Source organism: Labrus mixtus, chromosome 7 (assembly GCF_963584025.1).
Source record: "Labrus mixtus chromosome 7, fLabMix1.1, whole genome shotgun sequence".
Taxonomy (NCBI): domain Eukaryota; kingdom Metazoa; phylum Chordata; class Actinopteri; order Labriformes; family Labridae; genus Labrus; species Labrus mixtus.
The window spans coordinates 19,689,416-19,706,336 of record NC_083618.1 but is presented as its reverse complement, the minus strand read 5'-3'; the positions used below and the strand labels follow the sequence as shown (position 1 = coordinate 19,706,336).

Below are 16,921 nucleotides of genomic sequence, written 5' to 3'. Positions count from 1 at the left end.
TTTATGAATTTGATTTAAATTTACAAGCAATAATAATAACAATATTCTTGTTATTGTTACAACTTCAAATTGAAATGGATTGAACTGGAGTCTGACATAATGGACCAACATAAAATAGCCCATACTTTTTGAGTAGTAAGGGGGATATAACATATTCTTAACTTATTTACTACTGGAAATCTGAAAGGTATCAAGTGCTGTGAAAACTCAAAAATAAGATCAGGTACAGTCATTTGCTTTCAGGTTAGTCGGTGTGTATCCAAAGGATATCTGCTTTTCAGACAGCTTCTGAGAAATAATTCACTATTAGGCTGAATCCAAAAAATGTCAAACTTGACAATAGTGTTGTAGTCAAGACCATACTAGACCAAGACATACCCGAGACCGGAGCGCTCCGAGACCAAAACAAGACCAAGACATTTAGGGATTGAGACCGAGACGAGACCATGACCATAGGTATCACAGAAAAATCATCATCTTAGACAACACCGGAAATGCCATAACCAGGGGAAAAGTAACTAATTATGAATGCATTAAAGTTATTTGTTTTTTAAGAAAGAGGCGTTTTCCTTTGAATCAAAGTAATGACATGGAAAAATAGCCTATCAGCAGTGGTCTGACCGGTCTTGATTTAAAATCCTGAATCCACCCAGTCTGAGACAGAGACAAGACCAAGTAATAATGCGGTCTCGAGACCTTCAAAAATTGTTCTCGAGACCAGTCTTTAGACTAAGACTTATTCCAAGTACTACACCACAACTTGGACATTACTAAGAATGACATAACACTGAGTATGTGGTGTTTTATGAATTTATAGTGTGACATTTTGTGTATGTACAAAATGCCAAATGTAAACTAGATTGGCCATTAAAGTATGGTACAAGAGCTAACATGTCATACTTAACGGCCCAAAATGCATTGTGGCTTCTTTAAAGCATAAGGGCTGACATCCATTTTTATGTGAAATCTTATTAAATTTGAAGAATATCATTTAAAAAACAGAATTTGGTTTTGGTGGAAAGTGAAAAAAGCCATCATAGCAGACAAGAAGCCTTGAAAAAATGTGAAGTCCCAAAACTACAAATGTTCTGGGTTTTATGCTTAAATTAAAAACATATATCAGCTTGACTTTGGCCTGATTACTGAGCCTATTGATAGCAGTGATAGCTTATGGAACATACATGCTAACATGCAAAATCACTTCATTCTGACTAACAGGATATCTTCTGTGTTTTTTTTCCCCACAGTGAACCTCTACAAGTGCAGCGCTCAGCGGGACAGCTGTGGGATGTGTCTGCGGGCGGAGAGGAAGTTTCAGTGCGGTTGGTGCAGCGGTGAGGGCCGATGCACCATGAAGCAGCACTGTCCTCCCATCTCCCCCTACGCCAGCCGCTGGCTCAACCTCTCTGCCAGGAACGTCAAGTGTACCAACCCACGCATCACTGAGGTGAGCTGTTTGTTTGGCCCCGTGGCTCAGCCTGTGGGTCCATTAGTCAGTCTGGTAGTCAGTCAGTTTAAACATGAAGTGTTAACATATGGGGTATTTAAGTTATACACAAATGAGATGTGAGTCTCTGTAGCTGACTGTAGGATAAGAGTGTGTGAAGAGGCATGTCTGATAGAGACACCAAGATAAAAATGTTGATACGGTAGCTAAATCGACTTTATTTCAATCTGTTCTGTCCACAGGCTGTATGTAAGAAATAGATGCAGCCAACTTTTGATTCATAATTTGTTTTTACACTTCTACTTAGAGGCCTCATATTTGGCATTTAAGCTGGTACCATTCTACAATTCTACAATTCTACAATTCACTTAGCAGACGCTTTTATCCAAAGCGACGTACATCAGAGAGTAAGTACAAGACAAGCAAGGATCTAGAAAAAAAGGAACAATGTCAGTAAGCGCAAACGATCAGCTTTGAGTCCGATTGGACACACAGGTGCTGACAGGCATTGCACAGAGGCAAAGCACAACATTGACAGCAGTTCTTGAGAGCTCTAATCAGTATAGAAACCATCTTATAAGTCATCATTATCAAACAAAAACCATCGTCACAACCATCATCATTAAGGTCGTAGGTATTCATGAAAGAGCTGGGTCTTTAGCTTTTTCTTAAAGGTGCAGAGGGACTCTGCAGATCGAATGGAGTTTGGAAGTTCATTCCACCACCGGGGGGCGACAGAGGAGAAGAGTCTAGTCAGAGACTTAGGACCCTGTTGTGAAGGTTGGATCAGACGCCTTTCATTGGCAGAGCGTAGTGGGCGGGAGGGAGTGTAGACCTGGACCCATCATGATGTTCTGGAGCCAGGAGCTCAGGGAAGGCCTTAGACAATGCTTAATAATCAGCTAATGCTAGCACTAACTTTGTTCACAAGGCTGTAACCTTTAAGACACCTTGTGATACGTAAGTGTGTTGTAATGTTGATGCTAACGTTAGCTAGCCAACACAAGCTCTAAAAATGTACTTACAGGGAATATAGACAGGAGATTACCGTCTTTTAGGACAACCAACATTTAAAACAGGGCATTTTACAGGTAGCCATAGAGGTGCAAATCAGTCGTCAGACCTGGGTATAGGGTGAATGACTGATCGAACCATCTAGTAGCTGGTTCCCTCTGAAGTTTCCCTCAGGATAGCTGGCGTTCAGTCTTGCAGTTTTATCTGGTAAAGCGAATGATAAGAGGTCTTGGGGGCAGAACGATCTCAACCTATTCCCAAACTTTAAATGGGTTAAAAGCCCGGCTCAAGTTGAATTAGAGCCCCCTAGTGGGCCACTTTTGGATAGCAGAACTGGCGCTGCGGGTAAGCCCAGTTTTATCCTCTATTTTGTTCTGTGGGACCGAACTTTTAAACCGGACATGATGCTTCACTGAAGAAGACTTGAATCTAATAAATTACTCAGCATCTCAGCTCAAAAATTAAGTGTATCATTTAGGTGGAACATGTGACAAACACCTCATAGAGCTTAATAAAAGCTGCCTCTTTGCAGCAACCTGTGGAGTCTCCCCCTATTGGCTGTAAAGGGCAATGCAGGTTTAAAGTATTTTTTCATTGTCTTCACTTTTTAGTCATGGAAGCTACATCCACAAACAAACCCAGCAACTTCTCATACACACTCTAACCTTCTGACTCTGCAGAAAGTAACTGTTGGATAGTTTTGTGCGTCACCAGACTGTGGACACAATGTCGATTTATTGTTAATAAAATGGATTTAAGGCTTCTTCAACATCATGCTAGCATAGTTTAGCTTTGTTCCTTTGTTTCTTTTTGTTGTTTGGCTGTAAGAGCTTTGGGGATTTCAAGTTTTGAACAGCAGCCCATAAACACCATAAATATCACAATATCATAAATATCCACATACTGGCCTGGTTTTACTCTGTATATCAGAACATTTCAAACTAACACATCAAATACTAACCTCCCAGTTTCCCAAGTGACTGTTTACCTGAGACCATCTCACATTTTCTCCCCTCGCCGACTGCATACTGAAAGTGCTTGACAGCTAAACGAATTCAGTTTGTTTGGAGAGTGGTGATGGATCTTTTATGTCACAAACTCCTGTTCATCCTCCTGAATGAGGCACAGTGGGTCAGGCACAGAGATGCAAGGCTCTGCCACTTCAAAGAGCCGCGAGCCTTTGATGTTGCTGTCACGTTATTAGTGTTTCTGAAGGAGCTTCGGCAGAATGAATCGACCACCGAGTCCTGCTCCGCTCAGGAGTGGAGGGAGTGTTGCTCCGACATTGCTCCTGTTCTGCTCGGCAGGTCCGAAGGTGTCCTGCTGGGATGGTTAACTTTTCACTGAATGCTTTTCTCAAGGCGCTCTCATTCACTGAATTATTCATTAAAGTTTGTTTTGAATTATAGTGGATTGCAAGGCTTTTTGAATAAACCCTGCTAGTGTGGGAATAAAGGATTTCACGAGGAGTTCAGGTAGATTTACCTAATGTTTACGAACACCCATTGTGCAAAGATTGATTATCATGTAGAGTCGGCAAGTTGTGGAGAATCTAAAAAACATGCACCAGGGCAAACTGAGCCGTCTTTGATGTAACACTTGCATCGTGCTAAAGTTTTTACTAAAAAAGGAAATAATTGAGATTCTGTGAGAGTACTCTTTTTTTTATTTTTAGACACATGTCTGAACAGGTCTGATATAGGATAAATATTTAACCATGCTTTTTTTTTACGCCTCTCTGACTGGAAATCCATTAAAACCTCCTAACTCTAAACTATAAAACTTCTTATGTAACTTTGAACTGATTTTGGATTGGTCGTGCCAGATGGAGCTTCACCAATGTGATATACCTTACTCAGTTATCCTCGTCATCAAATGTTTTGTAACACATATTTCTCTAATATGAGAATATCTTGAGGACAGGGGGTTTACCATTGGGCATCTTATATTGCAGGGGTTCCAGAATGCGGAACTGTATAGACCTTCATTATTTCTAACAGCCAGCATGGGGCGACTCTAATGAATGCAAACCGAAGCAAGACTTCTATGACACCAGATGGAGAAATGACCACGCTCTTCATTTGATTTATTCCCTCAGTAAACATTTTCATGGCCTCCGCTGCAGGTTTTAAGCATTTTCAGTACAGCTTGATGTTCGTATCATCAATGATTGTCCAAATTTTGAATTTAATTTTCAATAAACCAGGGGATGCTTTCAGTGTGTGTTGCTATCTGTGATTGGCAAGTCACAATGACATATGACATATACCAACAACCATTGCAGGGATCGAACACTGTAAGTCCACCCTGTTCTCCAAATATGAGAGCCAGAAGGCAAAAATGCTGAACTTGAGGCTTCAGAAGAGGTTCTTAAACTAATGTTGGATGGTCATTCCCAGTGCATTTACACTGTCTGTTATCTCTTTCTTCATGTAATTAACACGCTCTCATTCTTCTCATACAGGTCAGCCCTGTATCAGGACCTCTAGAGGGGGGCACACTGGTCACCATCCAGGGCCTGAACTTGGGTCTGTCATTCTCTGAGCTGCAGGGCAACGTGGAGGTGGCGGGTGTGCGCTGCACCCCGCAGGAGGAGGGATACATCACTGCAGAACAGTAAGAGACACTCCTCCTTGAACCCTCCCCTGCACAGACACGCATTGATTCATAATGTACTGTACGTATATACATGTACTGTACAGATGCACAAGAAGAAAATAAACACTCTTCTTCTTCTGCCTCACACTAATATCCTCACAGACTCTTGCACAGTGTGTGAATAAGCCTCGTCCCTGTGAAGCCTCATCAGGTTGCAGGATTGTGCGCGGGGCTTTGCATTGCTCTGGTGCAGTCGGAGCCAAAGGAAGAGACAGTCTTCTTTGTGTCGTTGTCGTTATGAGGCTGTCAGCGCAGCTGTAATTGAAATGCGCTGCATGTCGCTGACTGGAGGGACAATCTGTTAGCCATGTGTTTCTCTCACAGCCATGTAATGCGATTGGGCTCAGGCTGTGGGGACTTTATTTATATCCTTGTAAAAAGAGAAAAAAGAACATACCATCAGAAAATTGGAAAACTCTGGTGATGTATGAATAGGAGGGCCGGGCAGGGACGATTCATTGGGTGCTCTTATTGTATCGGAGGGACGAAGTGTTTCTGTGCGTTCGGCCAGGCCATTCATTCGGCACACACAGTGCTTTAAAACACGGCATTACAGCTGTTACAACCATTAATTTCAGCATTGGGTCAGTTGCTGTAATGACTTATTCATGGCGCACTTTATCTTATTGACCCGACAGGCAATACTGATTTACTGAAGAAACCCCTGTGTTGTCATGGCAACCGGAGGTAATGGTGGGTGGCGATGGTGCCGGAGATGAGGAGGGGGGACAGTTTATCATTTGAGTTATATTGCTGTTATAGGTTTCCCATTAGGAAGAAAGATGGCCCGCCGTATTGACCCACAACTTGTATGAAAGTCTGCCTCAATCACAGCGGCCAGCAGAGGCCATCTTCACCCCGCTCGATTCATTTCAGATGTGACACAGAGCACTGATGCTGCTGTTTGTGTTATTACCTAAATGCATGACACTATGTCTGTCTATGTATGGTTTTTCCTTTTTTTTGTGCATTGACGTTCATTTATTTTTGTTTTTCAGGATTGTTTGTGAGATGGCTGCGGCTCCTAAAGGAAATGCACCAGGTCCGGTGAAGCTGTGTGTTGGGGAATGCAGACCAGAACTACGCGCACAGTCCCCACAGCTCTACTCCTTTGTGGTAAATCTGACACTGAAAGAAACATTCATCTGTCCATTTTCTCTTAAGAGAGTGTTGCAATGATTTAGGCTGAACATGAAAATCCTGGTGAAAGAAATCCACACAAATTGATCTAATCAACCTACAATCACAAACAGAGGAAGAACCAGGGCCGCTGGAAGTCAGTCACAGTTGGCGTTGTTAGAGAAGTTATTCTATGTGATGGCGTCATACCCTCTACTGCCCAGATTGATATTAAGTTCATTTTATTTTATTGTTTAGGATGATTAATACTTAGAGTATGAACAGCAGCTCAACCTGATTTCAGAACATTTTACAACTCAGCAGAAAGCAAACCTCCCATCCAGAGTTCACACAAACATTTTCATATGACCAGTTTATAGTTTAGTATAGATAGAGCACTGAGGATGCATTTTGTTCTTACAGGTGATGAGTAGATGCATGCATATTAATTCCCACTTTAACGTACACTGTAGACGTTCACACACTTGACTGCTAAACAGAGTTACGTACATTACAGATGGTCATGTGGAGATTTTGTCTCCTGTCTGTCCACTTCTGCACATAGGCTACATGTAATGGCACGCTCCCTCACTCTCGCTCGACCATATGAGCTCTGTTTTCCTCTCTCTCTCTCTCTCTCTCTCTCCCTCTCCCAACATTGTGTCATAGGTATTAAAAGAATAATCAACTTCTACTCTTAACTTCTCCAAACCCCCTCAATGTGTGCACAACGCTGGAAAAGCACAGCCCTGCTGTGAGTTGTATCACTCTGCAGGACGCTTAATAAAACAAGTTACAGACTGCTAGAGTAAACAAACCAAAATGTAAGGTTTAACGTTTTTACACGCATTATTCTGCCTGATTTCTAAGGGTTGCTGCAGGACCCTCAGCCCCCCCCCCCCCCCCCCCCCGACTTCCCGAGCCTGAAGAACACAGAATTTCATATTTGTTAATCTGCTTTTGGCTGGGATGTGAGCAATTAGTCGATGGAACGATTACATTTTGTCAATCTCGCTAGTCAGCACCAACATTTCAGTGTTAAGCCGTGTTAAATAAACAAAGCTCAATTTAAACTGTTTAAACTGTTTTTTCAGTGTTTTTCTTGCTTTAGGATCAGTCGACTTGCCTTATTTCATTTTAATGGAGAGATAAAAGAGTTGCTAAACACATAATTACTTTTGACCACTCTACTTTCTTGCAGTATTATTAAACGTCTTTTTGATGGGGGTTACATTTCATTAAACTCTCTGTTTTGTACCTCAGGAAGCTCTTCATCCACATCCTTCTAAAACTCTTTTTCATGACTTTTTAACACTGAGGTTTTTTTTTTTTTCCAGCCAAAGCCGTGAGAAGAAAAGCTTTCAGAATCAGATAATTAATAAGACACACTGCATTCAGTGTTTGACCTGTGTTGAATGAAAAATTAATGACTTTTCATTCTCCTCAGACTCCTTCCATGCTGGCCCTGACTCCAGGCAGAGGACCTGAATCCGGGGGCACGAAGGTCACCATCGTCGGGGAGAACCTGGGTGCCGGAAGCACTGTTAATGTGTACTTTGGAAATCAGACCTGTGAGCTGTACAGGTGAGTCTGATAATAACATAACCCGCTAATAAAACCATGAGTTGGTTAGAGAAGGAAGTGAATGTCAAAAGAATAGCATGAAAACACATTGTGTCCCACTCAAATGATAAAATCCTTCTCCTATCATAATACAACAATACGCCTTTTGTAGAGACCATTTTTCATGGGGCTTCCTATTCAGACTGGCAGTCAAAGATTCAGGGCAAAAACTCCCTTTTCCATGTTCAAGTTTCTAATCTTTCTAGAAAGTTAGGAACTGTATCCACTAAAGCATTTTTTCCATAGTGGCCACAACCTCAATTTCAGGATGCTGATTACTTACTAATGGTAGATTACAAAAGTTGGCACTCCTGCTTCCCTTGGTAGTGACTGTTACGTCTGGCTTCATTTGTTCTGTGTGCCTTCTAATTACCTTTACTCAAGGACATTTTACAAAGAAGATGTAAAAACAATGGAAAGGGATTGTGTCCTAGCATTAGCAGCGGCTCTTCACTTGGAAATTGTATCCTCAAAAAAAACTGCCAAGATTAGTTTCTAGTTTATTTTTGTTGTAAATGTTGATATCAGAAGTCCCACCCCTCTAATGTCGATTAGTTGATGAGGTTGAATTTCAGATTGACGAGCGCCGCTGTGTTTCAAAAATTGAAAGCGATAAGACACACAGAACTGCATTAGTTTTGTACTGAAAATAGGTGCTTTTCTGCAAGTGCAAAAAAGGGCATTAGGGGTCACAAGCCCTGAAGACACAAGAAGTAAGCTGCAAAATAACGTCAATGACTGGATGCTTTCTCATCTGAAATGCAGTTTTGTGTTCATAGTGATTTAGAAAAAGCTACATTTTCGTCAGATGATGGTTCCGCCTCTTTTTGTTCTCCACGGGAGCGGTCTTCCTATTTACCTAAAAAATGATCACCTGAAGAAGACCTCTGGTTGAAACGTTGTGATTTTGATGGAATAAATAAACACTTACTGTGGCATTTGAGCAAGTATTCCTCAGTCTCTTCCTCCAAACGCCCAATGCCCACTGAAACGCTAAGAGATGTTACAACTGGAACCTCAAACGAAAACAGGAAACCTCCTTACACCAAAAATCTTATCCCTTACCCAAAGATTTGAAAATAGTGACTGAGACCTTACACTCAAAAGGACATGCGATAACTGAAGCACTAAAACAGTTGTGAAAAAGGCTAATAACTTATTTTTGCAACCAGAAAAGTCGCCCCTGTTGCCCATCAGAAAGAATGCAGATTTAAGCTGCTTCTTCATTGGCTTCACTTGTAAAATCAAGAGGCTGCATCAACTTCTCATAACGCAATTTTGTTTTGACCTCATATTCCTTTGGACTTCAGATTCCCAGACACTAAACTGAGAATAACTCCAGCAATATTAAAGCCTTCTCTAATCTCTCTAAAACACAGGAAGACATCACTCTATTTAAAGCAGCACACTTTAGATACAATTAAGTGAACCTTCATTAAGTGAGAAGTCTTAGCAATGATTGGAGAGGAGGTGATGAAACCCACAGCGGTAGGTATTGTTCTCTGTGTATTTATAGATATCTATTTAAAGTTCAAAAAGCCTCACATGGTAGGAGTCAGGAGGGTGAGCAGAGGAAGCCATTAGCTGGAGCGCTCTCTAATTACACTGTTCATCCCTAATGCGTCTGTAACGAGGAGGAGATGGGACAGTCTATAATGAATCCTCTCCTCTTGTATAGAGGGGCATGGCTCATGTCGGGGTGAAGTCAGAGATATGCCACCAAGCAGCAGCACCGAGTGGGGCAGTCTCAATCCAAAGCTTTACTCAATCACCCTTTCCTTTTTTTTGTTTTCCCACCAGGAGGACCATGTCAGAGATCGTGTGCTTCTCTGCTCCGTCTGTGACGAGAGCCGGACCTGTGCAGGTCAGTCTGAGTGTGGACTGGGCCAGAGTTCCTGGGAGTCTGGCCTTCGAGTACATAGAGGACCCCACAGTCCAGCGAATTGAACCCCTGTGGAGCATTACCAGGTAACACTCAGTCGTACTGTATATTAAGTATGCAAATAACAGATTTAAACAGTTTAAAACTGGGTACATCAAGTTACAGTAAGACACATTTACAGTATATGTGACGTAGCAACAAACAACATGAGAAGATGAAACATGAGTACAGGTCTGTTGCTGAACTATCCAGGATCTGGTCTCTTAAAAGTGGAGAAGTTCACAGTAAGTCCCCAAGGAGACAAAACAGTGCATAGTATGATATCGTACCATATGGTATGGTATGGTATCGCATCGTATTGTATCTTAAATCACGTTTTGGCCGGATAAAATAAAAAAGTTTGAAGAAGTAACTTTGGGCTAACTTAAAAAGAGATTGGCCATTCCCCTTTTTTGATATTGTATAGAATAAAAGATTATGGTGATGATAATTAACAGATTATTCAATTGTAAAATACATTTAATTAATACTCTGTACTGCTTTACTGAGTATGCTGTTTGGCTGCACCACCACTGGAACAGAAGCATTGCACAAATCATCATTTTGGTTGGACATTTCCACTGTGAAATATTCACAAATGCAAACATTTTACTCTGACCAGCGTTATAGTGTCTGTAAGCATCACACTAAGCTTGTCTGCTTATGTGGTGATGTAATAAATTACCCCAAATTCTCTCCTTCGCTGCCATTAAACCAAGTGTATCTCTGGCAGCCCTAACAATCCACAGAGGCAGAGTAGAGCAACTTGAGTTGAAGTGTAAGTATCATAGTCAGTCCCTGTTTGGGTACCTCTAACAACTCGAACAACTCTTCTCCTTTAATGGGGTTTTGTTGTTCCTTGTCACCCCACAGAGACATTCAAACTTAATTAAGGGCCGGTCCCAAAGTGATTTGCAAGCACTGCTTGTATGTAGACTGCAAATGTCAGAGCATTCAGATCAAGACGAGATTGTTGATTGCAAATTGGGGATAAACTTGGCTGTACTACAGGGCTGTAACATTTTAATGAGTTACAAGTGAAGTTTATCTTTAATAGAAAACATTCACCGACTGATATGAGAGGAAGCAATGTCATTGAACAAATTGCAGCTTGCATGTTGGACATTTGCCACTGTTAAATTGGAGATTCAAAAGCCCTTTACACATTGCCATTTCAAGGCGGGACATTTACCCCCCTGTCACGCCCCGTCTGAAGGGTGAAACACACCGCGGGGTAATGGTAGGGCTAAATCGATCCCCTGATCTACTAACGGAGGTAGTAACAGAGGTGTCACAGGGCCAGAGCCACCAATATCACTCCGTATCAGATGCAATGTCAAAGTACAAAGTAGTGAAGGAGGGACTTCAGGCGCAAAAGTTGCAGAATTTCTAATGTGTAAGGGGCTAAAGTGGGCATAAAGAGCTTGAGTTTTGCAGTGTTAATACAATCACATCCAATCCATGCAGTGTTGCAGACAAGTAAATATAAAGACTTTGCATGGGTTACAAATCTCTATCTGGGAAATACAATGTCAGTAGCACTGTGTGTCAATGGAGGGTTGTTTGAAGAAACGTGTAGCATGTATTGGACTCATACAGTTTTAACTCATTAGCACAAGTGAATGCATGTTGAGCAAAACACAGACAAGGACACTCTCTGTTCACCTCTAACATTACTTTTATAACATCAGAATAATAATGAAGGTGTTATCCAATAGTATAAATAGCAGGGTAATGGAGAGTAATGCACATAACAGCGATGCTTTGGTAGTGTGTTAAACATGGCTCTCTAATAAGTAATCACAAGGTGACCTCAGTAAATATAGAAATGAAAATCTGCCTTTGAGACACTTGTACACATTTTTGATGAATGAGAGTGATGCTGCCAGCGTTGCAAGGACTGTCTGCTGCATAAACAGTACTCGAGTTACCTGTATTCCACTGAATAAAAGATGGGACTTTATGTGGTACGGGGTGGGATTACCCAGCTCTACATCCCTGCAGGTTAGACTTCAGAGAGACACCCTGGCCCTCAGCCGGGTGACAGGAGGAGCTTTGTGGATCTGCAATCAAGAGCCCTCATCATGAATGTGCAGCCTCACTATGTGGCCCTACAAGCTTAGGTAGCCTTTGAAGTGTGAGAAGAGAAGGATTGGCACTCTGTCAAGCTCACTATCCTGCCCAGTTTTTTTTTTTAAAAAGCCATTTTTCCTCATTTTTTCCTTTTTAATTCTTTTTCTCTCCTTCTCACTTTCCAACTACATCCTGCAGCTTTACTCCGCAGCATGGGTTCTACAAAATTAGAGCGTCTTGTTTGTTTTAATCACATCTAGCACGGAGATGTAAACAAGCAGCACCTGTATTCATGCCATGCCAGCCTCACTATCATGGATGAATATAAAATAGCAGCCAGCTGGTTCCCCGTTTGATCTGGCTCTCCTGACCAATAACAAAGAGCGAGCCTCTGTGCCAGCTATACCTCCTCTAACCTGCATTAATGCAGCTTCTCTCCAAAGTGTTGGTTTGCAAGTTAAAAAGATTGATCTCTCTGCAGGCGTCATTCTAATTGAATCATGCTGAAAAGGCAGCAAAAAAGGCAGCATGTGTTTATATACAGTCTACATGCAAATTGAGTCGTGATATAGTATGCCTATGTGTGCATATTTCACTAGGTGTTCTTGTTTTAGTGAGTAAACTTGTTCTTTCCATCTTTGCAGTGGACACACCACCTTGACAGTCACTGGAACCAACCTGGATGTAGTCCAGGAGCCACGGGTCAGAGTCAAATATGCCGGCCATGAATCTGTCAATGTAAGTGTGACAACTGCGAACATACTGCAGATCTTTTTATTGATGTTGCTTTATTATTGATGTAACAGTGAAGATGATCTTTGTTGAAAGTTAGCGACATCAGTACAAATGAGGGATTAAAGTAAAGCAAGCAGGTTGTTAAAGGGGAAAAAACACAGGCATGCTGTTCAATATCCATTTTATTACAAAGCTAAACAGAATAAATCTAAAGGTATTTTTTATTGATTTTAAAATGGTAAAAAATGGTCTATTAAACTCTACTTTGGAACTGCATTTATAGCAGCAATTGGCAAATGGGTTTCCCCACTGGGAACTGGTAATGTTTTTTCGAATCGCAATGAGCTCTTTAAATTGCTATTAAACTAAACGTTTCCATTGATGATGATGATAGCAAAGTTTTACAGAAGAACATAAAGCAATACAACACCTGTTAAAAAAGTTTATTTCTGGTGAACAGTCTTTAAAAACAGTCAGAGCCAATACCGACTGGCATGAAGGTTTTAGATCATGTGTTAAAGCTGCAGTCTCCTCATAGAGCCGCTCTGATTGGCTAGTGACATGCAAGCTAACCCTGATTGGTTGTTTGATTCAGACATGATCAGATAGTTTTTTAAGTTAAATCCAAAGGAGGGCGCCGATAAACGTCATCACATTCACCCATTCACACACACTGACGGCAGACGCTGCTACCGCCCAAAGTTGCAGAATGTATCTTAAAGATTACAGTGTCGAGCTCTTTGGGTGTTTCATCATTTTGCTGCCCTGTTTTCTGCTTCTCTTTTATTAACCATATTAAACGAGCTGATGTTGAATGGAGCACATACCTTTTTGCAGATAGATGTGATTGCATGAAATGTTCCATAGTCTGTGATCAGAACTGAGTTTCTCACATCAGTGGGCTGATAAATAACATTTGTAAAAATTTAATATTAAAATTAAAAGACTGAATGCAGAAATTGACCAATCATAATTAAGTATTGTACATGGCATGTACCATGTAAAGAGGAAGATTTGGAGCTGTAGTGAATCCTGAATCATGATCTTAAATCTGTTGTGAACTGTTTTTATAACTCATCTGTAGTGACTATTTCTAAACATAGCCAAAAGCATTCATACAGTTAAAGCCACAAAACATTTTTTAAAGGGTTTATGACATCTTAGTTGAGAGCTTGTTCAGTTCTGAGTACAAAACATTCTTCAACTACCTTCAGTAATTGTGAACAAAGTAAAAAATAATAACCGTTCTTTGCACCAAAGAGCTTCTGGGAGGAAGGGCAAACTAACCAACAAGAGTTTGAAATATAATAGGCCATAGTTTCTGAAATGACAGAGATGTTGTGGGTGTAAAAATAGAGCCATAAATAAGCCTGGCTCAAAAGAGGCTGCACACAGAGAGATTAATTCCAAAATGAGATTTTAAAAACTGACACGAGAGTATAACTCAGTTTTTTGGAGGTGATTTATGGCGCTGATTCTGCCCGCATGAGCTCCTCAGGCAGGTCCCTTCAAAGTGATTGATAGTTGCAATGTGTTGCAGCCCTGATGGCAAAAGTCTGCTCACCTTTAGCCTTTAAGTTTCCACTTTGGACCTGTCAGGGATTGGCCTGAGGATCCAAAACCGCACACAGGGTCGAAACTTTAGGAGGGAACTTTTGGCTTGAACTTGAGAAAGATCAATGTAACCATAAAAAAACCTATTTCAAACCATCAACGAGTGAAAAGCTTCCACAAAGGGAAGGATAACACCATAACAGCTTTTTCCCCTTCAGCTGTAAAGTCTCTGAACTCCTCCCCCCAAACTGTTCCTCACATAATGCAGACATGACCATTCATCCATATATCCATCCATCCTTCATCCATCATCCATCTATCCACCCATTTATCCATCCATTCATCTAACCTACCATCCATCCTTTCACCCACCTTTTCATCCAACCATCCATCCATCCATCCATCTATACATCCAACCATTCATCCATCCTTTCATCCATCCTTTCATCCATCCATTATTTCATCCATTCATCCAACCATTCATCCATCCTTTCATCCATTCATCATTCTGTTTTTTTACACAAGTGCTGCATCATCCATTCTCACAGTGTCTTACCTGAGCACAGTTTGTTTTTTGGACTGAATCCAACCACAGATTTTAAGATTAGTTGGAAGCATACTTAACCTATTATAACCTATAACAACCCCAAAAGAACAGAAAAGAGGATGCGCCACATTTGTTTTGGATTTCAACGTACAAGTTCATCTAAATTACAACCCTAACCTGTAGTCATGAGCTCCGACAAAAAGAAATAGATTACAGATACAAGTGGAGCCGAAATGAGTTTCCTCAGTAAGGCAGCTGAACTCATCCTCGGAGATAGTGGGGAGCTCAGGGTAGAGCTGCTGCTTATTCCCATTGAAAGGAGCCAGTTCAGGTGGGTCGGGAATCTGATAAGAATACATACTCGCCGCATCCTTTTGGAGGTTTTCTGAGCACGTCCAAAGGAGACCCCTATGGAGGGGTCATTTATCTCATCTGGCCTGAGAACACCCCAGAATCCCAAAAGAGGTGTTTGAAAAAGTTGCTAGGAACAGGGAGATCTTGGTCAACCGGCTCAGCCTACTGCCACTGACCTTGCCTTCCCCACATGAGGTTTCAGAAGTTTAAACTTGCTGCGTTAAAGTCGAATTCATGGCTGACCTGTTGTATGCTGGAGTATCATTGGGTGTACCTGTATTCCCGGCACAACAAACTTTGAGTCTGAACATAGTAGATATTAGGAAAAGGAGAAATTCAGATGATGCGACTGAATATTTGGCAGATTCAAATGTAATATGTTTGAAGAACATTCATGTTTTTTTTTCTGCAGACAACATAGCATGTGTATGTGAGGTTCACCATGAGCCAATTAAATGTCGGGGTAATGACGGTGTCCCTGCTGAATTTGAGCAAGTCATTAAAACTGCATGTTTTACAGTGTCACTGGCAGCACTGAGATCTAAAGGGATTAAAGCTGAACTTTAACCTGAATCAGCAGCTAAAAGAGGGTCATTGGTGAATTTAATGAGGGCAGTCTCTTTATCGCACTGATCTCCAAAACATAACTGGAATTACTTTAAAGTGTTTGGAATTTAATTGACTCGAAACAACTTTCTGTGAAACCCCAGATAAAAACGCTGCTTAGAAATTGGCCTGAAGCGAAGGGAGAATTTAAAGGCTCCGCTTGATTTTGAGGAGGATTTTCAAGAACCGGGGGAGCAAAACAGAAAAAGCATGATGATAGCATAGGTTTTATTCATTGTAAAAATACAAATAACTAGTGAAAATGACCTCTTTTTAGGACATTTTCTATTAACCATGTCAAAGGAGTGAGTAAAAGGATTTATATAATGTTTTTTCAGGTTGTAGTTTGTAATTTCAGGTGTATAAATGTTAATTAATCCATGACCCTGGTCTCTGGGATGCCGGCACAGTACTGCAGTAATTAAAGTGGAAAAGTAGCTTTCATACATTTACAGTGAAAGGTGAAACAAAGGAGGGCAGACCTTCGACTGTACATTCACATGGACAACAAATCTATGTCTACTTCTGCTATACAAAAGTGAAGTCAAAATACCCTCAGGACGGGGAGAGGCTGCTGTCAGTGCGATTAAAAGAGTGAATATTTTTCAAAATATTAGAAGTGAATGTATCACATTTTGGTATGAATATATAAATATGTGAACAATCATCTTCATAACCAGGTTTCTGTAACATATCTGACTCAGGTCAGGTTACGTTCTGTATCACGTGTAGTAACATCTCATTTCCCTCCAGGTGTGCAAAGTGCTGAACACCACCACCATCAGCTGCTTCGCCCCCTCTCTGAAGGCGGAGTACACCTCAGACCAGGAGACCATCAAACACGTTGACGAGTTCGGCTTCGTCTTCAACAACGTCCAGGCCCTGCTCACCTACAACAACACCAGCTTTGTGTACTACCCAAACCCTTACCTGGAGCCCCTCAGCCTGACAGGTGTGCTGGAGCAGAAGCCAGGAGCTCCCATCATACTCAAAGTAAGTCACCAGTTAGAGGTAATGTGGTTTTCTTGTATCTCTCTACTTCAAACAGGCACACATTTCAAGACTAAAAGTACAGTATCTCGCAGTGACAATAAGAATGTCAACTATTCCACCTTTCCTCTGCATTCACTACTTTCCTCTTATTTTGATGAGACACATACAAACAACATTTCTAACTCTGTAGTCATCATTTTTTATGATAAAATGAATGCGAAAACCTTAAAAACATGCTGTAAACAAACAGAATAATAAGTAACAAAAGCTACCGCTC

At 41.1% G+C, this 16,921-nt stretch overlaps 1 protein-coding gene across 1 annotated transcript in view; it reads left to right on the top strand.

Moving 5' to 3' along the window:
* The window catches only part of LOC132976889 (plexin-A2-like), a 108,999-nt gene that overhangs the window by 68,178 nt on the left and 23,900 nt on the right, over positions 1-16,921 (top strand). Inside the window, exons 12-18 of the mRNA XM_061041130.1 lie at positions 1,248-1,447; positions 4,926-5,077; positions 6,118-6,235; positions 7,686-7,822; positions 9,662-9,829; positions 12,500-12,593; positions 16,405-16,644. Coding sequence (XP_060897113.1) covers positions 1,248-1,447; positions 4,926-5,077; positions 6,118-6,235; positions 7,686-7,822; positions 9,662-9,829; positions 12,500-12,593; positions 16,405-16,644 — 1,109 coding nt within the window. The remainder of the gene's footprint in view (positions 1-1,247; positions 1,448-4,925; positions 5,078-6,117; positions 6,236-7,685; positions 7,823-9,661; positions 9,830-12,499; positions 12,594-16,404; positions 16,645-16,921) is intronic.